Genomic DNA, 26087 nt, shown 5'->3' with positions numbered 1-26087 from the left:
TATATACGGCTTATACTCATACTACATTGAGACCAGAGAAGATTGGCCAGCCGCCTGCATCTTTATATTATACAGGATGATCGCATTGGGTGTCAGAAGTGACACTTGCTGCTATCTGTCTATTAATGCAGGTACTACAGCTCCCAACATGGAGCAGAGACTGCTCCATGTTGGGAGCAGTAGTACATGCAGTTGAGGACAGCAAGTGTCACTCCATACACCCGTTGCAATCACCCTATCTATTGCAGAGATGGAAGCGCAGGAGAAAGCCACTCACATCTATACATTATGCAGGAAGATCGCAGGGGTGTCGCTTATGAAGGAATTTGTTATTTCAAATTGAGTCGAAGTCCAGATTCGGTCCGAATCGAATTTTCATGACATTCGGAATAAATACGACTTCATCCCATTTGATTCGCTCATCTCTAATATTTATCATAAAAAGCAGTGCCCATCCTCAATGATACTCTTGAGTCATAATCGGTATGAATACCTTTTCTATGGAAACCACAGATATTCTTTGTATCTGTTGTTAAGCCCAGGATATTTAAGACTGGTCTAACATTAAACAAGGAGACCAACTTCTGGTGTCCACAAACTTTGTGGTGTTACTTAGTACAGTATATAGAGTACAACCCAGTTTCTGTGTCACTGTGACAAAACTTACGTTTATATGAAATATATACAGTACTTTTACATTACTATATTTATTCTATGTTCTATTGTTTGTTTTTAACCAGGCCTTACAAAGTTCCCTGCAGGAACATCAGGCTGATATGAATTATCTCAGCAAAACTGCAGAGGAGTTATCTAGCAAAGCGCCTGCTGATGTCAAGCAAAAGTATTGGGCAGAAATTGACCAAGCCCAAAGTCGTTGGAATATTTTATCAAGTCAGATAGCAGGACAGTGCCAAAAATTAGAAGAATTACTCAACAAACATAGACAATTTCAGGTATAGTATCTCTACTATTATTCCTTGGTATGAACACCAAATAATGTAGTATAGCAGGGCTATCAATTTTTATGGTTGTCTAATAAGGGTCCCTAAAAAATTTTACCCAAATGTTGTCATGTGCATGGGGTCTTTAAATATTCTATTTAAAGTGGTTTCCCTTTTTTGAATGATGGCCTATTTTCAGGAAAAGCCATCAATATCTGATCGGTAGGTGTCCAACACCTGACACTCATGTCGATCAACTGTTTGCCCGAGCTGTAATACCCGAACACACAGACAGCTCTGTACATTGTGTTATACATAGTAGAAAGAAAGGGGTAGACACAATCACTTGACAGCACTTTTATCCAGTTTGACCATGCTTCTCAATTGGCAAAACATTATGGTGCTCATTTTAAAAAATAGCATCCACTGTAAATGACCATTCATACAGAAATTAACCACCGGAACTCACCACCATATGGACTTTATTTCTTCATTGATTTACATGAATCAGTTGTCACCATCACATCAGTGTCTGTTGTCTGTAGACCACATTTTTTATACTGCAGTTTATGAATCAATATAGAAATAGAGTCTACATGATGGTGAGTGCTGCTGGTTACATTCTGTAAGATCTGTTAATTGTCTAGTGACTAGACTGGGATATTGCAGTTTATCTCATAAAAACAAAGGTTGCTGCCAACTTGTAAAGTATCTGTTCTCGTAGCGTTAGTGCAACCTTTAAAATTTAAGACGTCCATCCTTTCCACACTAATAATCCTTAATCCACCTACAGGTGTTGTAAGCTCCATAATCAGAACCATGTTACAGTTAGAATTAATGAAATTTTTTACTAAAATTCTCCCATCATCTTTATAGTATATATGCATATTGATGTAACTTGTCAACTTCTCTCATCCAAAATGTTAAATTGCCTGTGGTTTGTAGAGCAATTTATACAGTGATTCCACCTGTCAACCTTACTGAAGTATCAGCATTGAGCGTAAGTCAGGAAAGGACAGCTTGTATCTATATTTCATGTTTAAATGAGTATTCTACATTTCAGATCCCAGTTCTCACAGCCATTAAACAAAAACAGTTAACACTTACAGGAAAAAATTCATTTAAAAACAAAGTAACAATTGTTGGAAAAAAAAAAAAATATCTATATATATATATATATATATAGATAGGAACCTGTCGTCACCTGTCCCAACCATGGCCAGTATAAAACCGGTATATGCTCCCTCATAACAACCGCTTATGATTTACTTTTAAATGATGTGGCTTTTCAGAGAAATCACCATTGAAAAACAAGGTGGGGACAAGATGAAATGTCTTCTGGGCCATCTCTAACAGCATCTTCCTGCTTTGCTCTGCTTGTGTATAGAGTACAATCTATGAGTCAAGCCCAGCAGAGGAGGGATACACCAACTAGGAACATCTAGATTACTTTTTTTACCCTGTTTCTGGCTTGTTTTAAGCTAAGGCTCCTATGAGCATTCATCTGTTATTAAACGTCAGTTTTCTGTGTGAAAACGGATGTGTGGTGGCAGATGAGAGGATAATGTCTTGTGGGTGTGTAGGTTAATTAGGGTGTTGCTGTTCAGGATAGTTAAGGGCTATGTTAACCCTTGTCACTTGTGACGCCAGGGTAAGGGTTATATGCTGTGTTTCTTGATAGGCCTATTGCCACCCTTCCCAAGAGCAATAGGTGATGCAGTAAATAAAGGATTGTCCACAACCGCTGTTAACTGAAAACTTGCTGGAACTTTTACTGAAGAATTTCTGTACATGAAGTAATAGTAACAGTCCAGATAACAGAGTCTCTTTACATATAGCTTGAGCAGCGATTGACAGTCGGTTGGGATCAGATAAGCCCAATTTAGCTTCTTAAGGATTGTATTGCAGAGATCTGCTGGATTTAGGGGAGTATTTAGGTCCAGTGATCTTGCGATGAGCAGCGGGGAGTTGCTTAGTCTATCCGCTATGTTAGAGGCCTAGGCCACAAGGCTTTGGCCTAGCAAATTGTCTTGTAAGCTGCGGAGGTCCTACCTCTTCCAGAGTCAGCAACCCAAGAGAGAAGAGGATGATCAAGATGGCGCAGGTCCCTTATATGGGCAGGGGCTGGCCGTTTTTGATTGGTCCATATCAACTGTCACTCACCATTACAGTGCATTGTGGGTGAACACGTCACAGGAACCTCCAAAGGTCCTGTAGCAAAACCATAGAGTTCTAACCTAATCACGTGATCTGCAGGTCCTGCCACGTTCCGAACAGGTAAATAACTAAACATATACATATCTATACTTATACTTCTATTTATATTGATAAGAACTGCTATATAGTAATCGACTAAGTGTGAGGTGACAAGGGGAAAACTACAAAAGAGGGACCCCCACGTCCTAGGGACTCTGACTATGGGGACCTCTATACAGGTAACGTATACAATACGGTACCGGGACACCAAAAATGTATAATAACGGATGCAATAACGGCTGCTAACGGATGAATAAATATTCATCTGTTAAGACCCGTTATAACATCCCTTATGTATGGCCGCAACACCTCTGCCTGCAGACTCCCACAGCCGGGACTACTACTACTCCCATCATGGAACAGACTTGTTTCCATGATGGGAGTAGTAATTCCCCAGCTGTGGGAGTCTGCAGACAGCTGGGGAGGCTACATAAGTGTTTGTACTACTACCCCCATCATGAAACAGAGTCTGTTCCATGATGGGAGTTGTAGTACAGGGGCTGAGGGATTGATCACACCGGGTTTCACTTCTGAGACCCGATGCGATCAGAAGTTATTAAGCAGGGGAGCAGGCGGCAAGCTCCGCAAAACACTGTGATATATCAGTGTGTTTTAACTTTCATTTTTGAATCCCCCGCAGGGAGCCCTGAATGGCTAGTACTGAGGAGCAAATCAGGGCTCTCGGCGGAAGATTTAAAAATGAACATTGTGAGTAGCAGGGGACCATATCTATATTAAAAGTGCTATGGGGGCAAGATATATAGCGCTGCAGGGGGGGCAGACATATAGTCTATATATCTGGCCCCCCAGTGCATTTATAATATGCCCCCCGCAGCGCATTAATAAATATATACCCCCTGCCGGCGCATAAATAAATATATACCCCCCACTGGCGCAAGTATAATGTACTCTCACAGCGCTGCCATCTATATATATATATATATATATATATATATGTCACCGCTGCGCTATGAATGAAAAGCATTCTAGCAGCAGCCGGCGGCCCGTATAGCGCATAGTGCCGGCAGACATCTGCTGGCACTATGCGCTGCTAATAGAAATACTTTTCATTCATAGCGCAGCACCGGCATATGTATAAAGAAGCGCTGTCTGTGGGGGGCAGATAATGCTATATATCTGCACCCCCCAGCGCTGCTATATACATCTACCCCTGCAGCACTATGAATGAAAAGTATTTCTATTAGCAGCGCATAGTGCCAGCAGACGTCTGCCGGCACTATACGCTGCTAATAGAAATACTTTTCATTCATAGCGCTGCAGGGGTATATGTATATAGAAGCGCTGGAGGGTGCTGCACCCCACAGCGCTTCTATATACATATGCCGACGCTGCGCTATGAATGAAAAGTATTTCTATCTGCAGCATCGGGCCGCCGGCTGCTGGTAGAATGCTTTTCATTCATAGTGCAGCCATGATATATATATATATATATATATATATATATATATATATATCCAAGGCAAAAAGGCAGAAAGCTGCACTCCAGTGTTTAAAAGTGAAAAAATTGTGCTTTTTATTCACCCATCACATCTGCAACGTTTCAACCCTCTCAATGGGGTCTTTTTCAAGCATACAACAGTGTACATGTGTTACATATTTATAAGTTCATCAATTTACAATGACAAGCCCACAAATGGGTGGATACAGTGACATCATCATAATAACAGTGTAAACAATCCAAATAACTCATCATCAAACAATCATTACAAGTGTTACATTATTAAAGTGGATGTGTTACAACAATAAAAGTGCATATAGGCATGAATTGTAGTCAAATTATCAACAATTTACACCGTGAATCTATATAAATTATTAATTAGGGGGAGTTACCTTCCGTCCATATTGTCTACCATTCACCGCAATGGCGTGTTCCCCAGCCGTTTGTAAACAATGCTGGTGAGCAAGGATGGAAGTGCACAAATAACATGATGCATTACATCATGCGGTCATGTGACTCGGGAGTCTCTCATTCCTAAGTCTGCGCACAAAGGTCCTTACTGCGCAGTTCTCAAAGAATCACGTCATGCCCGCGGGTGCGGCCCCCGTGTACATGATCCCGTGACCCAAGGGCCACCCACCACAGGCGTCTACATCCCTGTAAATTCCCAAGCGGCCATCTTATCTCAGGGCAAGAGAAAGGGCAAACTATATTCTCAATTTAAACTGGACAATTCCATCCATCACTATATTTCCCACAGGAAGGTGAATATTTCTTATTATAACATACACAGGGGGGGCTGGCCAGTAATACAATCACTATGTAGCATGTCTCTCACATATTCCCCATATATGATGGAGAATAATGCAATGAGGCAACGGACCATGGAAGGTCAGTGTCTCAAGAGTGTATATAACATCTCCTAGCCCACCTAGACCCCATAGGTCCTCTCTACAATCCATCAAGGCCCAGCACCCCACACTTAATGAATACACCTCCTGTGGTAAAGAAAGTTTTTTCTTTTATTTCTTGCAAAGATGGCATAAAATGGAAAAAATTAAAAAGAGGAAAAAAGGCTCCACAAAGTACACATTAACCATGCACATACATCACAAAAAGAAATACTAATAATCATAAAATCCAAGCCGACCAGAGCCAACAAGATGGAATCCACGCCGGTGTTCATGGACGTTCAAGATAAATACCTAAAAATAGATGAATATCAAAAATTAATTATATGTTACAATACAGATTTATATACAAAATATACAGATCCACAATCAATAAATAAATAAATATTTATAAATTGACTCACTAATTCACGCTGCATATAATGTGAGTGATATGCATCGTGTATCATAAATAAAGTGTAAGTGATATCCCAGGTGTAAAAAATATAAATATATATATATATATATATATATATATTATAGAGGATTGGACAAATATATACAAAAATACTAAAGTACAAAAAATACAGAATTTACAAAAAGGGGGAGGTCTATGTTCAAGCCATATGGCTGTAAAGTGTTCAACTTTTTTATCCACATTGCCTCCCTTCTCCTCAGGGCCTTCTCTCTATCACCCCCTCTCTTGGACAACGGAATTGAATCTTATGTTTGTGTTCAATAAAATGTCTAGGGACCGGAAACTCTATTTTATTGGTACGTATGGAGGATTTGTGATTATTTAGTCTATACCGTAGCTATGTGGTGGTCTCTCCTACATATAGGCGTTTGCATGGACACACTAATACATAAATAACAAATTCACTCCTGCATGTCAAGTGACGTTTAATCTTGAATTTCTCACCTGTCTCAGGGTGTACAAAATACTCTCGCTTAATCATGAGGAGACAATTCTTACATTTTCCACATGGGAAACAGCCCGGCCTCAGCTTGGAAGCCAAGTCGAGCTGCTCCCCATGTACATCTGCTCTTACCAAACGATCACTTAAATTCCTGGGTCTTCTATAGGAGAATAAAGGGGGATTAGCAAATTCTGGGATATTTTCCAAGCTTTTATTCAGAATCTCCCAGTGTTTGCGCAATATACTGCTCTTTCATTACTTGCTCCACTATAAGTGGAAATAAAAGGGATCCTCTTATCACATTTCCTTCCCTATCCCTAACTTTCAATAAGTCCTCTCTTGGGAAGGTTTTTACTCTCTGACATTGATCCTTTATTAGTTTATTTGTATAACCCTTACTCCTAAATTTCTCCCCCATCTCTTTGAACCTACCCTCCAATTTAATTGGATCGTCCACAATTCGCTTCACCCTCATAAACTGGCTTCGAGGTAAGGATTTAATCATACTTATTGGGTGCTCACTCTCGTATCTCAACAAGTTGTTTCTATCCGTTGGTTTCAAATACAAATCAGTTTTAAGTCTATCATTTTCCTTATATACCCAGGTATCTAAAAATTGGATACCCTCACTAGACTGTGTCATTGTAAATTTTATGTCTGCAGCCATACCATTGAGGAAGGAGAAAAACAAATTCAATTCCTCCATGATTCCACACCAAATGACGAAAATGTCATCTATGTATCTCCACCACTTCAGCACATGGCCGAAGTGGTGGGATACATAGATGACAGATTCTTTTAGCTCTGCCATAACAATATTTGCATATGTGGGGGCCATATTGAACCCCATCGCGGTTCCCCTACATTGAATAAAAAACTTGTCACAGAACAAAAAATTATTGAATGTCAGAATTATTTCCACTAATCCTAAAATGAATTCTTTACATTCAGATGTATAGTCAGTACCATTTAACACCTTGCCAACACTTAGGAGACCCCTTTCATGATTTATACATATGTATAGGCTGGCTACGTCGAATGATACCAATATGGCATCATCCGGCAATACTACTTCAGAGACTTTTTTCGTCTCCGTGGTATCCTGGATATGCGATTTTGCACTCACAGCATATTTACGTAGAATTTTATCAACAAAAATAGAGGCCGGGCTGAGTATAGACTTACACCCGGACACTATAGGACGTCCTGGTGGACACTCCAAATTTTCATGTATCTTAGGTAATACGTATATCACAGGAACCCTCGGATGCACTGGTAAAAGAACTTTTTGTACTTCATCATCAATTACATCACAAGCAACAGCATGATCCACTAATGTTTTGAGTCTAGTTCTAATCGCCTCTGTAGGATCCCTGGAGACATGCCTATACACATTAATATCTTGCAGTTGACGGTTAATTTCATCTATATACATACTCCGGTCCATAACGACGACAGCGCCCCCCTTATCAGCAGGTTTAATTACAATGTCGTCGTTATTGACCAAATTTTCCAACACTGTGCACTCTGACTTAGACAGATTGTTTTTACTCCCCCAGTGTACAATACCCCGATATTTGTTCTGGAGCACCTCAATGTCCTTATCTACTAGTGAGATGAATGTGTCAATAACATGTGAATTAACTGTGGGTATAAAGTCACTCTTATAATGCAAATTGAACAGCTTCAATGGTAACTCTGTTGAGCCAACCTCACTCACTTTCATCTCTTTATGGCTAATCCAAGCCTTTAATTTAATACTCCTGTAGAATGAAAGCAGATCAACCTGCAATTGAAACCAATCAATGTTGGTAGTCAGACAAAATTACAGTTCCCGATTCAATACATTCACCTCATCAGCAGAAAGTTCAAAAGAAGATATATTTACCACTAGGCTGGAGTGTCCATTGACTTTTTGTTGGCCATCCCGGCTCTGTTGGCTCTCTATGTACGTGCTGGAGTAATTTTCTTTTCATTTCCGACCGCCCCTCCTGATCCTTCTCCGTTTTCTGACATGTTGTTCTCTGTTGCTCCTAAAAAATAGTTCTGTTTTGTCGTTTTATTCTTATTTTTAGTAGGTTGCATTCTATTCCATTTATTCCTCCTTTCCCTCTCATCTTAATTTTGCCAACCATAGACATGTCCTGAACCATAGTCTTCATTATCCCGGTGCCATTTCTGGCGTTTTGTTTCCTCCTGATCAGTTTTAAATTTGGATAGTACATCAGATAATTTCTCTTTATACACTTCAAGCTCTCCTTCTGCCAAGGTGTTAGATAAAGTTAATTCCAATTCTTCTATGCGTTTTTTCACAATCTCTAATTCCTTCTGCAAATATTGTATGTTGAGTAATATAATGTCCAGAGCATATGTTAGACAGTCCCTCAAACATCTACGTAGTCAGCCTACACACATGTATATATCATGAAAGGGGTCTCCTAAGTGTTGGCAAGGTGTTAAATGGTACTGACTATACATCTGAATGTAAAGAATTCATTTTCGGATTAGTGGAAATAATGCTGACATGCAATTATTTTTTGTTATGTGACAAGTTTTTTATTCAATGTAGCGGAACTGCAATGGGGTCCAATATGGCCCCCACATATGCAAATATTGTTATGGCAGAGCTAGAAGAATCTGTCATCTATGTATCCCACCACTTCGGCCATGTGCTGAAGTGGTGGAGATACATAGATGACATTTTCGTCATTTGGTGTGGAACCATGGAGGAATTGAATTTGTTTTTCTCCTTCCTCAATGGTATGGATGCAGACATAACATTTACAATAACGCAGTCTAGTGAGGGTATCCCATTTTAAGATACCTGGGTTTATAAGGAAAATTATAGACTTAAAACTGATTTGTATTTGAAACCCACGGATAGAAACAACTTGTTGAGATACGAGAGTGAGCACCCAAAAAGTATGATTAAATCCTTACCTCAAAGCCAGTTTATGAGGGTGAAGCGAATTGTGGGCGATCCGATTAAATTGAAGGGTAGGTTCAAAGAGATGGAGGAAAAATTTAGGAATAGGGAGTTTTCCAAATAAACTAATAAAGGATCAATGTCAGAGAGTAAAAACCATCCCAAGAGAGGCCTTATTGAAAGTTAGGGATAGGGAAGGAAAAAGTGATAAGAGGATCCCTTTTATTTCCACTTATAGTGGAGCAAGTAATGAAATAGCCCGTATATTGCGCAAACACTGGGAGATTCTGAATAAAAGCTTGAAAAATATCCCAGAATTTGCTAATCCCCCTTTATTCTCCTGTAGAAGACCAAGGAATTTAAGAGATCATTTGGTAAGAGCAAATGTACATGGGGAGCAGCTCGACTTGGCTTCCAAGCTGAGGCCGGGCTGTTTCCCATGTGGAAAATGTAAGAATTGTCCCCTTATGATTAAGGGAGAGTATTTTGTACACCCTGAGACAGGTGAGAAATTCAAGATTAAACATCACTTGACATGCAGGAGTGAATTTGTTATTTATGTACTAGTGTGTCGATGCAAACGCCTATATGTAGGAGAGACCACCACATAGCTACGGTATAGACTAAATAATCACAAATCCTCCATTCGTACCAATAAAATAGAGTTTCCGGTCCCTAGACATTTTATTGAACACAAACATAAGTTTGATGAGTTGAAATTTAGTATTATAGATTTGATTCTGTTGTCCAAGAGAGGGGGCGATAGAGAGAAGGCCCTGAGGAAAAGGGAGGTAATGTGGATAAAAAAGTTGAACACTTTACAGCCATATGGCTTGAACATAGACCTCCCCCTTAGAGTCTTTTTGTAAATTCTGTATTTTTTGTACTTTAGTATTTTTGTATATAAATCTGTATTGTAACATATAACATTTTTTTGATATTCATCTATTTTTAGGTACTTACCTTGAACGTCCATAAACATTCACCGGCGTGGATGCCATCTTGTTGGCTCTGGTCGGCTTGGACGAAAAATGTGCACTTTATGATTATTAGTATTTCTTTTTGTGATGTATGTGCATGGTTCGGTACTTTGTGGAGCCTTTTTTCCTCTTTTTAATTTTTTTCATTTTATGCCATCTTTGCAAGAAACACAGGAGGTGTATTCATTAAGTTTTGGGGTGCTGGTCCTTGATGGATTGTAGAGAGGACCTATGGGGTCTAGGTGGGCTAGGAGATGTTATATACACTCTTGAGACACTGACCTTCCATGGTCCGTTGCCTCATTGCATTATTCTCCATCATATATGGGGAATATGCGAGAGACATGCTACATAGTGATTGTATTACTGGCCAGCCCCCCCTGTGTATGTTATAATAAGAAATAATCACCTTCCTGTGGGAAATACAGTGATGGATGGAATTGTCCAGTTTAAATTGAGAATATAGTTTGCCCTTTCTCTTGCCCTGAGATAAGATGGCCGCTTGGGAATTTACAGGGATGTAGACTCCTGTGGTGGGTGGCCCTTGTGTCATGTAATCCAGTGGGTCACGGGATCATGGGCACGGGGGCCGCACCCGCGGGCATGACGTGATTCTTTGAGAATTGCGCAGTAAGGACCTTTGTGCGCAGACTCAGGAATGAGAGGCTCCCTAGTCACATGACCACATGATGTAATGCATCATGTGATTTGTGCACTTCCGTCCTTGCTCACCAGCATTGTTTACTAACAGCTGGGGAACACACGATTGCGGTGAATGGTAGACAATATGGACGGAAGGTGACTCCCCCTCATTAATAATTTATATAGATTCACGGTGTAAATTGTTGATAATTTGACTACAATTCATGCCTATATGCACTTTTATTGTTGTAACACATGCACTTTAATAATGTAAAACTTGTAATGATTGTTTGATGATGAGTTATCTGGATTGTTTACACTGTTATTATGATGATGTCACTGTATCCACCCATTTGTGGGCTTGTCATTGTAAATTGATGACCTTATAAATATGTAACACATGAACACTGTTGTATGCTTGAAAAAGACCCCATTGAGAGGGTTGAAACGTTGCAGATGTGATGGGTGAATAAAAAGCTTTCTGCCTTTTTTCCCTTGGATTTCTACAAGTTTTGATGCCTGTGGACTGGGCTTGGGCTTGCTGAGCACCCGCTGGTTGCCTTCATTGTGCCACTTCTACACTTGCTATTTGGACTATATATATATATATATATATATATATATATATATATATATATATATAGATGGCAGCTCTGCGAGAGTACATTATACTTGCGCCGGCGGGGGATATATATCTATTAATGCGGCGGCGGGGGATATATATTATAAATGCACTGGGGGGCTAGATATTTAGGCTATATGTCTGAACCCCCCTGCAGTGCTATATATCTTGCCCCCCACAGTGCTTTTAATATAGATATGGCCCCCCTGCTATTCACAATGATTCATTTTTAAATCTCCCGCTAAGAGCCCGGAATGGCTCCTCGGTACCGGCCATTTAGGGCTCCCCGTGGGGGATTCAAAAATGAAAGTTAAAACACACTGATACATCGCAGGGTTGCGGAGCTTGTCGCCCGCTCCCATGCTTAATAATTTCTGAGTGCATCGGGTCTCAGAAGTGAAACCCACGGTGCGATCAATCCCTAAGCCCCTGTACTACAACACCCATCATGGAACAGACTCTGTTCCATGATGGGGGTAGTAGTACAAATACTAATGTAGCCTCCCCAGCTGTCTGCAGACTCCCGCAGCCAGGGAATTACTACTTCCATCATGGAAACATGCCCAATTGTATTCTGGACTACAACCGGTATATGGGGGGAGTTGATCACTCTGATCAAGTCCTCAAGCCATATGATGCCATGCGGAAAACACGGACATGGTACAAAAAAGTTACGGTCTACATGGTACAGGTTGCCATGTATAACTCTTTTGTACTGTCACAATACGCTGGCAACACAGGGACATTCCTGGAGTTCCAAGAGGAAATTCTAAAGGCCTTCATCGTTGGGGACCGCCAAAGAACGGGTCAGAGTACCTCTGAAACTTTAGTTCCCCGGATCGCCCCTTGCCAACACTCTAGGTGAGGTCCCCCACACTGGAAAGAAGGGACGATGCCAGAAAAAATGCAGAGTGTGTCACACACAGAGTCAACAGCATTGGGGGTTTGCAGTTGCCTCAAATGCGCAGCGCTCTCTCCCCACCTGAGCAGGGTGCGCATTTTTACCTTCGGCTATACTTTGGGTCATCATTCTGGGAATATAACTGGCATATCAGTATTAAAATTGCAGTTTTCATTCACCCCCCCCCCCCCCCTCATAGTACAATTCATCCATTCCTGGAAAAGAAATTTAGAGAACACCCATCTGTTCCAAATCTCCACTTCACCTCTATACACCTTCCCTAGGGGGTGTACTGTTTGTAATAGGCTCACATGTGGGTGTTCCTTTCTTGTATTTTCCTCTGAATGTATGTAACTGTTAGGTCTGTAAGAAACATCAGCCTTAAATGCGAAGAGTTCTCGGTCATGAGCTCTGTCGTATTTCCAGGCGACAATTCGGAGTCACATGTTAGTTGTTCACAGAATGATGATCACTTTTACGGCCCACTGTTCAAAAAACATGTGAGGTGTAAGTACTCATTATAACCCTTGTTATATTCCTTGTGGGGTGTAGTTTCTAAAATGGTGTCACATGTGTGGGGTTACTGTTGTTCTTGCACAATGGGGGCTTTGTAAATGCAGATGGCCCCTGACTTAAATTTCAACAAACTTTTCACTCCAAAAGCCCAATGGCTTTCCTTCTATTCTGAGCATTGTAGTGCGCCCGAAGAGCACTTTACATCCACAAATGGGGTATTTTCTTTCTTGGCGAAATTGCACTACAAATTTTGGGGGCCTTTTCCCCTTATACCCCATGTGAAAATGAAACATTTGGGGTAACTCTATCAATGTAGTGCAAAAATGTTTTCACTTTTATGGCTCTCTGTTCAAAAAACTGTGAGGTGTAAGTACTCACTGTAACCCTTGTTACATTACTGAAGGGGTGTAGTTTCCAAAATGGTGTCACATGGTTCCATGGGAGGTTTGTAAATGCCCATGGCCCTGACTTCAATTCCAGCAAAATTCTCTCTCCAAAAGGCCAATGGTGCTCCTTCTGACCTGAGACCTGTAGTGCGCCAGCAGAGCACTTAACGTCCACATATGGGGCGTTTTTGTTTAATCGGGAGAAATTAGGCTTCAAACTTTGGGGTCCATTTTTTTCTATTACACCATGTGAAAATGAAACATTTGGAGTAACACCTAATCAAATTTTTCGCTTTTAAGGCCCACTGTTCAAAAAACCTGTGAAGTGTAAGTAATCACTGTAACCCATGTTACGTTCTTGGAGGGTTGTAGTTTCCAAAATGGTGTCACATGTGGGGGATTTCTTCTGTTCTGGCACCATGGGAGGTTTGTAAATGCACATGGCCCCGACTTCAATTTCAGAAAATTTCTCTCTCCAAAAGTCCAATGGTGCTCCTTCTGTTCTGAGACCAGTAGTGTGCCAGCAGAGCACTTAACGTCCACATATGGGGCATTTTCTTAATCGGGAGAAATTGGGCTTAAAATTTTGGTGTCCATTTTCTCCTAATACTCCTTGTGAAAAAGAAAAATTTGGGGTAAAACCATCATTTTAGTGTTAAAAATAAAATTTTTCACTTTCATGTCCAACATCAACGCAAAGTCGTGAAACACCTGTGAGGTGTTAAAGGGGTATTCCAGGAAAAAAAATTTTTTTATATATCAACTGGCTCCGGAAAGTTAAACAGATTTGTAAATTACTTCTATTAAAATATCTTACTCCTTCCAATAATCATCAGCTGCTGAAGTTGAGTTGTTGTTTTCTGTCTGTCAACAGTGCTCTCTGCTGACATCTCTGCTTGTCTCGGGAACTGCACAGAGTAGAATAGGTTTGCTATGGGGATTTGCTTCTACTCTGGACAGTTCCCGATACAGGTGTCATCAGAGAGCACTTAGACAGAAAAGAACAACTCAACTTCAGCAGATCATAAGTACTGAAAGGAATAAGATTTTTTAATAGAAGTAATTTACAAATCTGTTTAACTCTCTGGAGCCAGTTGATATATAAAAAAAAGTTTTTTCCTGGATAACCGCTTTAAGGCTCACTATACCCCTTATTACATGCCTTGAGGGATGTAGTTTCTCAAATAGTGTGCCATGTTTTTTTTTTTTTTTTTTTTTTTTTTACTGTTCTGGCACCCTGGGGACTTGCTAAATGCAACATGCCCCCCAAAAACCATTTCAGCCAAATTCTCTTAAAAAAGCAAAATTTTGCTCCTTGTCTTATGAGCATTTTAGTGCGCCAGCAGAGCACTTAATGTCCACATATGGGGCATATTCTTGATCGGGAGAAATTGTGCATAACATTTTGGGTTCCATTTTTTCCTATTAACCCTTGTGAAAAAGAATAATTTGGGATAACACCATAATTTTTGTGTTAAGAATCTAATTTTCCATTTTCACGTCCAACTTCAACGCAAAGTTGTGAAACACCTGTGCTGTTCTGGAACCATGGGGGCTTCCTAAATGCAACATGGCCCCCAAAAACCATGACAGCTAAATTTGTTTTAAAAAATCCCACAGTTGCTCTTTCCCTCTTGAGCCATGTTGTCACCCCGCAGAGCACTTTATGTCAACATATGAGGTATTTCCATACTTGAGAAAAATTTGGTTACAAATTTTTGGGGGCTTTTTCTCCTTATTTCACTTTTAAAAATGAAAAAAATGGGGCTACAAGAACATGTTAGTGTAAAGAAATCAGATTTAGATTTTTCTCCGCCACTTTGCGGATATTTTTGTGAAACTACTAAATGTCATTTTTAATACTTTGAGTGGTGTAGTGTCTATAATGGGGTAATGTATGGGGTTTTTCTCACAGTAAGGCCTTTCAAACTTAACTGGTCCCTGAAAAATTCAGATTTAGAAATTTTTGTGAAAATTTTGAAAATTGCTGCTTATTTTGAAGCCCTCTAATGTCTTCAAAAAGTAAAAACATGTCAACTTCCTGATGCCAACATAAAGTAGACATATTGTATATAATATATAATTTATTTGGAATATGCATTTTCCTTACAAGCAGAGAGTTTCAAAGTTAGAAAAATGCAAAATTTTCTAAATTTTCATGAAATTTGGGGATTTTTCACCAAGAAAGGATGCAAGTAATGACAAAAATTGACCACTATGTTAAAGTGGAATATGTCATGAATAAAAGGTGAAAACATCCTAGAGTTATTAATGCTTAAAGTGACAGTGGTCAGAATTGACCTTAAGGTGAAAATGGGCTGAGTCCTTAAGGGGTTAAATGATCTGTTTAAGTCTACCATTGTCTTTTTTTACACAAAATTATATATAATGACTCTATGTTAAATGGGTAGAAAAGTATACCAGACTATGCTTTTCTGAAGGTCAAAATAATTGAACAATGGCAACTTATGCATACTCTCTAAGGCTGGGTTCACATATTCACATATATCATTTTCCAGCATATTTTCCCTCAGGCATGCACCGGGGGGGGACTGATGCTAGACCTGATCCCATTAATTTAAATAGGACAGTGCACTATCACCCAGCGTCCCAATTTTGATGCCGGATGGTTGGACATGCCAGACAGGACCAGACAGGGGAACACAGCTTTCTGCATTCCCCTGTCCGGTGCCAAAAACAATGGATGCCAGATGCCATACAACAGATGACAACTGATGTACGTTGTCATCAACCATGGAATCACTTGCGTCGAGATTTAGGCTGAGTTAACCTATATCAAATGTCAGACATATGTGAACCCTGCCTTATTTGGCAATCTACAATGTTAAATCAGCTTCTGTTCCAGCAGGTTTTTGTTATTTTTTTGATGGGCAGAATAGGGTCTTTGCTTTCACGTTCTTAAAAAAAAGGTAGACATGATGGGCCTGTTTTGTCAATGAATCTTATTAGAATCAGTTAAAATCCATTATAAAAAGTGATCCCCCATATTCTTAATGGATTAAAAAAATCCATGATGTCTGTGTAGATGGAGTCTCAGACACTTATTCGAACAAAACCTAAATTGCACAGTTACTGTTCAATATTATTGATGATGAATTTTAAACAACCACATTCAAACATCAATGAACAATGATGTATCTTTGGTTTTTAGAATGATCTCAAAACCTTAAATAAGTGGATGGCAGAAGTAAATGTTTTCCTTAATGAAGAGTGGCCAGCACTTGGAGATTTGGAAGCTCTTGAAAAACAGCTGGAGCAATGTAATGTAAGTATGCAAGACATTGTGGTAACACGATCTCAATTTTTCCAACTCAATATTGACATAGACTAACATATTATAACAATAGGTTTTATTAAATACATTACAAAATTATTTTGTTTAACCATTTGGCTACAGATGACATACATGTATGGCATGGCCGCCTGGTATTTAACAACACATTCTGTACATGTACGTCATGCAGTACAGGAGTTCTATGAATTAAGCACTCAAGCTGAGGTTGCGTCATAAACAGTAAGAGATGGCTGCTTTTAGCAGCTAACACGTATAGTCAATTACTGCCATTGGCAATCATGCTGATATCCATCATTTAACCAAATTAGCATTTAAGAGCTTGAATGACATCTGTAACAAATTTTTGGTAGTGTTGATCAGTTTCTGTAGCAGCTGTAGGAATTTACGAGAATTTACAATCTATTAATAAAGCAGAGCACAGATCTAACTGATCATTGCTATGCGATGGCATAGCATTGAAGAGTATAAGCAATCAAAGCATTGCTTATAAAAGTCCCCTAAAGCACTTAAAAAAGTGTAAGAAAGAATTCATTCCTTTTTTAAATATAAAAATCCCCTCTCCAATTTGAAAATCTAATTACTGTCCTTTTCCAATTTTTCTAATAAAATAAAAAAATTGAAATACAACATTATACATCCTATACGTGAAAAAAGTAAACAAAAAAAAAGAACACCAGGATTGCTGATTTTTGGCCACATGCAAATATAGGTATTGTAATTTTATTGACCCACAGAATAAAGATAACATGCCAGTTTTACCTTGAAGTGCAATATGTAAAAAGAAAAATTTTCTGTCCCCAGTGCTCTCTGCTGACACCTCTATCCATGTCAGGAACTGTCCAGAGTAGGAGAGGTTTGATATGGGGACAGTTCCTGACATGGACAGATGTGTCAGGAGAAAACACTGTGGACAGACAGAAAAGAAATTCAAAAAGAAATCAACTTTCTCTGTAGTAAACAGCAGCTGAAAAGTACTTGGAGGATTAAGATTTTTTAATAGAAGTGATTTACAAATCTTGTATATGGCAGGAGACGTCAGCTCACCCAGTCCTTCCACATAGCAAAGAAGACCTCCAACTGTGACACAAAATTGCAGAAGCCAGTGGTAAAACTTCACCTTTATTTCATCCAAGTTAAAATATAGACAAGGATCTGTCTCGAACAATAATGACAATGGATAAAAACTCGGGAAGCGTACAGCATAATTTATAAATCTGTTTAACTTTCTGGCACCTTTTGATTTAAAATAAATTGTTTTCCACTGGAGTACCCCTTTAAGGCCAGAATTGGCTTGCTCCTGAAGGGGTTAACTTGAATATATTACGCAGGTAAAAATGAGAGAAGTGGAGTGGCTCTTGCCTCAACTACAACCAAGATATACCTTGGTACACCTTACCCACGGTGTATCAAGAAAATAATAATAATATTGAACATCCCCAATATTCCGCTGTTAAATATATTACGTGTTTTGAATGTTTTTATGTTTTTGTAACATATACACCTTTTTTTTCCCCATAAAGGCATTGGTAAATGACATCCAAACAATTCAGCCTAGTGTTAGCAGTGTCAATGATGTTGGGCAGAAACTAATCAGTAAAGCTGAATCAACCTATCTGCCCAAGCTTAAGAGAGATTTGGATAATTTAAATGAACAATGGGACCTCATATGTAAACAGGTATGTATACAAAAAAATAATATTAAGTGGAAAAAAAACAACAACAAAAAAACTAGTAAGAACATAGAAGTAGATTGCAGTTTATAGTGATCGTTGTTATGCCTGTGCATAGCACTTAGCAGTTTGAGCAGTCAAAAGATTGCAATAAATATTTTTCTGTGGGGACTTAAAAATGTAAGAAAAAAGTTTCAATAAAAGTGAATAATCCCCTCCCCAATAACCCCAATAAAAAAATGAAATCCCCTTTTTTCCGTAAAAAATTCACATATATTCAAAAGTGTTACCAATCATTTTTTTAAGTAGTACATTAATAAAAAAAAAACATGTAACCATGTGTATTGTTTTAATCGTATTGACCCACAGAATAAAGATAACAAGTAATTTTTTGTTTAATAAGTAGAAACAACCTTTACAAAAAATTAGCTAATTTGCACTTTTCATTTACATTTTCCACCATAAATAATATTTTTTTAATAATATTTTTATTTTAGTGCTTTCTAACATATATATATATATATATATATATATATATATATATATATATATATATTGTTGTGCATGGTATGGTAAAATCAAATATGTATTTGCAAAGTACAATTGGTGGTGCAAAAACAAGCCCTTATATTGCTTTGTGGATGGAATAATAAAAGAGTTATGGCTCTTAGAAGGCAAGGAGGAAAAAAGGAAAACACAAAAACAAAAATGTCCTGTTTTCTCAAGGCCAATATGGGCTGTGTCCTTAAGGGGTTACTTTTATTATTATTAATAATAATAATAATAATAATAACAATGATGATAACAGTAATAAGAAGAACAGTATTTATTTATAAAATGATACATTGAAATATATTTATATGTAGGGCAATTCATTATCACACAAAACATTTCAACATATTGTTACCTTCAATGTAACAGTTTCAATTATTTTACCTTTTGTTTTAATTTATACATTGGTTTTATTGAAGGAGAGATAACAAAATGTTTCGGGAAAAAAGTAAAAGTTGAATGTATTGTTTGTCCTTGAGATACATACCAATTCAATTGATTAAAGTAAGGGGTTAATGCACATCTTTTGTGGCAAAAAAACATGCAGCCATTGTATTTATGTATTAGAAATGCACTTATTTATATTAACCACATTTTTTCTGCTCTATTCGAATACACTGTCAAATTTTGTTTTCCCTAATGTACAACAAAACCTTGTAATCTGCTTCCATACTTGAATTGCAATCTGCATGTCCTTGCCACTGTCTAGCTCAAAGTTTATGTCTCAATTTAGGCCTACGCAAAAAAAACAGCACTTAAAGGCGGCTTAGAGAAAACATTAAACCTTCGGAAAGACCTGGCTGAGATGCAGGAATGGATATCACAAGCTGAAGATGAGTATTTAGAGAGAGATTTTGAGTACAAGACGCCAGAAGAGTTACAAAAGGCATTAGAAGAACTTAAGGTATTTGATCTATTTTTTTATGTTAGGGTACGTTCGCATGTGTCCGGCATCCGGAATAGGTGAACTCAGCCTAGATCTTGACGCAACTGATGCCATGACTGATGACAACATGCATCAGTTGTCATCAGTTTGATGGTATCCAGCATCCATTGTTTCTGGATACGGACCAGGGAATGCAGCAAGCTACATTCCTCTGTCCAGTGCCATCCAGCATGTCCAACCATCTGGCGTCAAAGTTGAGACACCGGATGATTGTGAAGGGTCCCTGTCAAATGGATGGGATCAGTTCCAGCATCAGTTTTCCTCCGATGCATGCCAAAGGGAAACTATGCCAGACAACTGATATATGTGAAAGGGGCCTTACACAACTGCTACCTCTACTATAAGACAACTTGTTGTATTGAATAAACAGTATGACTTTGTTTTACTTGAAATAATCAGTGCATTTGTTGTCAAGAAATTGATACCAAAACTTAATAATCTACTGTGTAATTACCTTGATAACATTAGATACAGCCATTGAGTTGTGCTACAGAATCCAATGTGCAGAACTCTTCTTTTTATATTAGACCTTGGTTCTTTCAGAGGTCAATGACTGTGAACTGTAGCTGAAGGCAGTAGATTAGCTATTGTACGCTTGGCTGAATGTTTGTCTTTTCATGATGAGTGTAATTATCAGCAAATAGCTAATTCTATTAGTAATAATAACTACTTGTACAAAGACTTATCTTTGGGAGAATTTAAATTGTTCTTCAGAGATCTAAACAAATAAATCCAGAGTAAATGAAATAATTACTCACCTACCATACTAATTGAATTGCCGCACATTTGACGTCATGCTTGCAGGAATGAATTACAAGCACCTAAAAGCCAATAAATTAAGAGGGTCCAAGACTAAGCCTGCATTGAACTGGCCACTTTCTACCATTTCAAAAAATATAGTAGTTTCAATAGTCATGGTTTCTATAAATATATTAGATGTTCATATATACCGTTTCTCACATAACTGAGTACACCCCTCAAATGTATGCAAATAGTTTATCTTTACATGTGACAAAATTAAAGAAATTACACTCTGCTACAATGTAAAGTAATAAGTGCACAGCCTGTATAACAGATCTTAATGTTGCTGTCTGCTCAAAATAAATTAACACACAGCGTAAATGTCTAAACCTTGGAAATAAAATTGAGTACACCCCTAAATTGGGCCCAAAGTGTCAATATTTTGTGTGGCCACCATTATTTCCCAGCACTGCTTTAAGCCTCTTGGGCATGGAGTTCACCAGAGATTCACAGGTGAAACTTATGCTTGCATGATAGCCGTGCCGTTAATGTATGGCGCTTTGTGCATAGTTACTCGCTGCAGCGCCATACATTTACAGCATATATGTCTTTAAGGGGTTAATATAAGCTGTTCTGTGAAACAGCTGTATGGTCTTACCCACCGTGCTGCAGCACAATTTTAGGGTCTTGGCAATCTAATTATAACCTAGGCCACGTGCCATGTTGAACTTCCAGTGACCAGTATTAGAAAGGCTGAAATTAATAACGTCAAATTTAAGACACCTGTTACAAATTCTCAGGTGTAACACTAATTAATCACATGACTCCATAGAGGAGTCCAACTTGGACTTGAGGTTTTGTTGCGAAGTTTTATGATTGTGTGTTGAGTTATTTTAAGGTTCCACACCATTACCAAGACTTCACAGGACACAAATAAATGGAAAAAAAATGGGGAGTTGGTATCAGTGCAATGAAGAAACATCATAGGCGCACCTATACCTATTTTAAAACTTTATTTTTATTATAAATCAATAAAAAATCACCCCAAAATTATTAACACATATATTATCTCTATTTAGAACTGTTCCTTAATCTCTGGGCACTCAGATAATTATGTCAAAAAAGGATGAATGCAAACATATAGAAGGAGATTTATCAAGCTCGGTAGTAGATTTTTATTGCGTAAAAAAGTCACACATACTTTCACATGTGCGACTTTTCTATACATGCTGCGACTTTTAGATTTTTGCTTATTCCAAAGCACATTTCTGAAATCTGCTCACGTAGTATTTTTTTTTTTTTTTTTTACTTTGCAGTGGTCATGTATTTATCAAATATTATATTTATGAAGAAAAAAAGTTGCATCCCCCTTTAAAAGTTGCATATGTATTTCAGGTCCAACATGGCTTACAGAAAGTGCATACGTATGCAGAAAAGGACATTAACACCCACTTTAACAACTGTTCTTGTTCTGCATCATGAAACAAAGATACTACATTAATGTTTATTATAGAAAAAATTTATGAGATAACTAATAACTATTAATTTTAAGGTTGAAAATACACACTGCACACCTTGTTAATGTTAGTACATGTACATGCTGGCGTACCCACTAAATTTTAAAATTAATGTTGTGTTAAAATAGAATAAGGAACAAAATAATTATGTAAGATTTTTTACAGACTACATATAACCCACATGTGGCACTAAAATGTTTCCTTAAAAAACTAAAAACAAAACATCCATAGTGCTTCATGCACATTTTGGGATGGGTAACATACCGAGCCGTTTTTTTTTTTTTTTTGTGGCTTCACTATTGTTTATGTGCCTGTTGGTGCTGCGCTGTCTTCCTTCCTGATGTAAACTCTGGCCTCAGTGCAGCAATGTAAGACTACGCCCACCAACGTAACAAAATGCGGATTCAAAATTAAAGGGGTTAACCACCATAGCATGATTTTAGTACATACTTGGCAGATAGTAATGGACATGCTTAGGAAGGATCTGCACTTGTCTTGGGGCTAATTGTCTATGTTGTGAGATTACCATACTGTGGCTAGCTTTTTGTGAACTGGTATTTCCTGTCTGAGTTTTCTTTTTTTGACTGCAAATCCCATTATTCCATTTTCCTCTCTCCCACACATCAGCCACCCCACCCATTGAAATATAAATAAGCTGCATCCATTCAAAAGACCTTTGGTTTTCTATAAGGGTGCCTACAGCTGTTGCATTAGTTGCAGATTGATCTCTCTCCCACCAAGCGATCCCTCCACCCATTGAAAAAAATTAGAAAGAGACAGCGCTCCGTGGTGTGATAACGTTAATACTCGGTAAGGGCTGAATATCATAGAGCGCTTACCGTGATTAGTTACACTCAGCCAAGTGTAACAATGGAAGTTGGCATGAATGGAAGGGTATCTGCAGCTACTCCATGTCAAAAGGCAAACAGAAAACAAAACGAATCCTCCAGTATAACGACGGGATTGAGAGTGCAGGACACACCAGGTAAAGGAAATGAGGTTTATTCACCCATGATGCAAAGCGTTTCACAGTTTGACTGCTTCATCAGGCATGCCAGCAGTCAAACTGTGAAACGCGTTGCATCATGGGTGAATAAACCTAATTTCCTTTACCTTGTGTGTCCTGTGCTCTCAATCCCATCGTTACACTGGATGATTCATTTTGTTTGCTCCACCCATTGAAGCAGGCGGGCTCCCTGTCATCAGCTGACTAGTGAGTCAGTTCTCGGCCACATTGCAACCTTGGGAAAAATCTGAGACAACAGTCATTTTGTATGGTGTTAAAAATAAATATTGTGGTGAAAATCACAAAAGAACTGTGAGAAAACCGTCACACACAGGTACAGACACTATATTATGATCTACACTAACTTTACAGCCCCTGTAGCATAGGCAAATAAAAAAAAATCCTGGAATACCCCTTTAAACAAAAAAGCCTCCAGAGTACGGATATTGATAGTGCGGCATAGTATGTTTTAAATATTTGTTTATTTCTGAGGAGGGTGGATTGTTGCAGGATAGTTGGAGTGCAGCTATTTAGTTCCAAGCAGGCCAGTCAGGGTGTCACCCGATGCGGTTTGCCCCCCACCCCCCATCACTCTATAACAACGCTACTGGTAATAAAGGGTAGATACAGAACTTCAGCAAAAGGAAAAACTTTTCTTTAAAAAATGCTTCTGTAAGCGGGTTTCCCAGTTTTTGCTTACATGTGATTTATTATCAAGGTCATGCAACTATTTGATATATAGGTCACATGTAAGCAAAACTAAGTTAAAAAAATTGGCATATAAAAGCCATATGTTTGAAAAGAATGATAAATCTCCTTCATAGTGATCAATGGAAAGAGAATCGGAAACTTGGAAGAGCATGTTACCATGAAGGGAATAGATGATCCTTCACACACATCAGTACGCAATTCGGTACAATGTCCTTTTACAAACACATTCCCAAGTACTATATAGAATAACAGACCAAAGATAAATAAAAAGTCCAACTGATAGGTACCCAATGTGTTTCACTTGTGACAGAACGGGATCATCAGGGAACATACACCCAGGGACTAATGATAACCAAAGATAACCAGATGAAAAATAAAAAATACATCAACAAAAAAGCAGGTCATAATGACAAGAAAATGGCCTTCAATAAGGTCACTCATTATCATGACCATGATAAGGACAGGGGGGACATTCTTATTGTACTGAATTGTGTACTAATGTGTGTGAAGCATCATTTATTCCCCTCAGGGGATAAAATGTCTGATCGCGGGGGTCCCCGCCATCTCTTCCACAGCAACCACTATCATCTGATGCATGGAGCGAGCTTGGTGATGCAGGGGCGGTCATGGCCCCGCCATCATGATTAGGGGATAAGATGTCTAGGGGCAGAGTATCCTTTAATAAAACTGTCCCTGTGATAAGTACATACCTTTAAACACTGTTATACAGGCTGTTTCTTCAGTGTTGTCACATAAAAGGATATCATAAAATATTTACAAAAAATATTAGCGGTGTACTCACTTAGGTGATATACTGTAGCAGATGTTCTGGTTTCAACATAATGAGTTATACAGTTTTCTGATATTCTTTATAAAGATGGATGTAACCTTTACCGCTACCCTTATCATTACTTTCGTTAAAGAGTACCATATTTTGTAAACTAACTCAGATTATATTCCCTAACTACTCCTAACACCAAAAAAAAAAAATTTGGGGAGCTTTACAAAGCTCTGTATCATACCGTTCCCCTTGTTCACATTGTGTGAGCTCCTGGCAGGAGAAAGTGGGTGTTACCCAATAGGTGTGATGTCCCTGAAGTCTGTGAAAGCTGTGCCTTGCCATGTCCCACACACACTTTTTGAGTTTGGTCTCCTGCCAGGTCAGAAGAAGACCAAACTAACTGTTTGACTTACGGCAGGGAACAGAACAGAGCCACTTAGTGGCCATTTTTTTTCAATCACGTTAAAAACATATAAAGGTTGAGAATTTTAACAGCAAGTAAATAGCAAAGTGTCTTATAATTACATAAGGAACAATATATTAAAAGTTTAGTTTGGTGACAGGTACTCTTTAAGGAGTCAAATTTCTTATGATACAAATTTGATACAATATTTCAACATGCTGCAAACACTCAACAAAGTGTAATTCACACAAACTACAATATTAGCATGTCCATACATAGAGAGGAGCATTTATTATGGGCTACAGATTGGCTCAAATTTAGCAACTTTTAGGATGAATTGCATTATGCTCAACAGGTAAAAGAGGCTTAGTACAGAGGAACATGGCTTCACAAGGAGGGGGTGTTACTGCTTTGTGTGCCAAATTTACTACAGTATATGCCTGTTAGCACCCTTTTCTGACAGTATGGCCTGGCAGCAGACCCTGAAGTGACCTGTACCCTTTGGATCCTGCCCTAAGGTTGGGGTAGAGTAAGAGATGAGGTACAAAAGTGCCCTGGGAGTGGTGAACTCAGGGTGCTGGATTTCACTTGAGAGTAGCATTACAACTTGAAAGATGGCACATAGCACGCTACTTTATCTCTCACTCTTCTGAGCACTCACCTTTAGCATTTAAGTCTTTTGAATGTTGATTTGCAGAGGAATTTTTATAGATCCAGCCGGAAGTCCGGGCAGTTTCAAACTGCACACATTCACTTATTTATTGTTTTATTTTTTTCCACTGTGCTCACGTTTGTGTTCTTTTTATGTTTACTAGGATTGGTCAGGGTTCGGTAGCCCTTCTGGGTGTCCCTCCTGCCGGTCTAGGGGAGGTGTGTGTCGATTAGGTTCCTCACCTCCCTGCCATGCTCGGATATCCCTATTTCAATAGAGTCACTTTGGCAAAAAGGCACATTGCACCTGGACCCTTGCAGGTGCCCTTTGGCCCTGGAGGCAAAGGGTTTGGT

General features: G+C 38.6%; 1 protein-coding gene across 2 annotated transcripts in view; it reads left to right on the top strand.

The window, feature by feature from the left end:
- DMD (dystrophin) overlaps window positions 1–26087 on the top strand; it is a 2642350-nt gene that overhangs the window by 1015101 nt on the left and 1601162 nt on the right. For both annotated transcript variants that reach the window (XM_056556147.1, XM_056556148.1), the window contains exons 23-26: window positions 741–953; window positions 16612–16725; window positions 18276–18431; window positions 19711–19881. In XM_056556147.1, the coding sequence (XP_056412122.1) occupies window positions 741–953; window positions 16612–16725; window positions 18276–18431; window positions 19711–19881 (654 nt within the window). The remainder of the gene's footprint in view (window positions 1–740; window positions 954–16611; window positions 16726–18275; window positions 18432–19710; window positions 19882–26087) is intronic.

This window comes from Hyla sarda, chromosome 2 (assembly GCF_029499605.1).
Source record: "Hyla sarda isolate aHylSar1 chromosome 2, aHylSar1.hap1, whole genome shotgun sequence".
NCBI classification, from domain to species: Eukaryota; Metazoa; Chordata; class Amphibia; order Anura; family Hylidae; genus Hyla; species Hyla sarda.
Note: the sequence above shows the minus strand (reverse complement) of the source record. Positions and strands in the feature narration are given on the sequence as shown.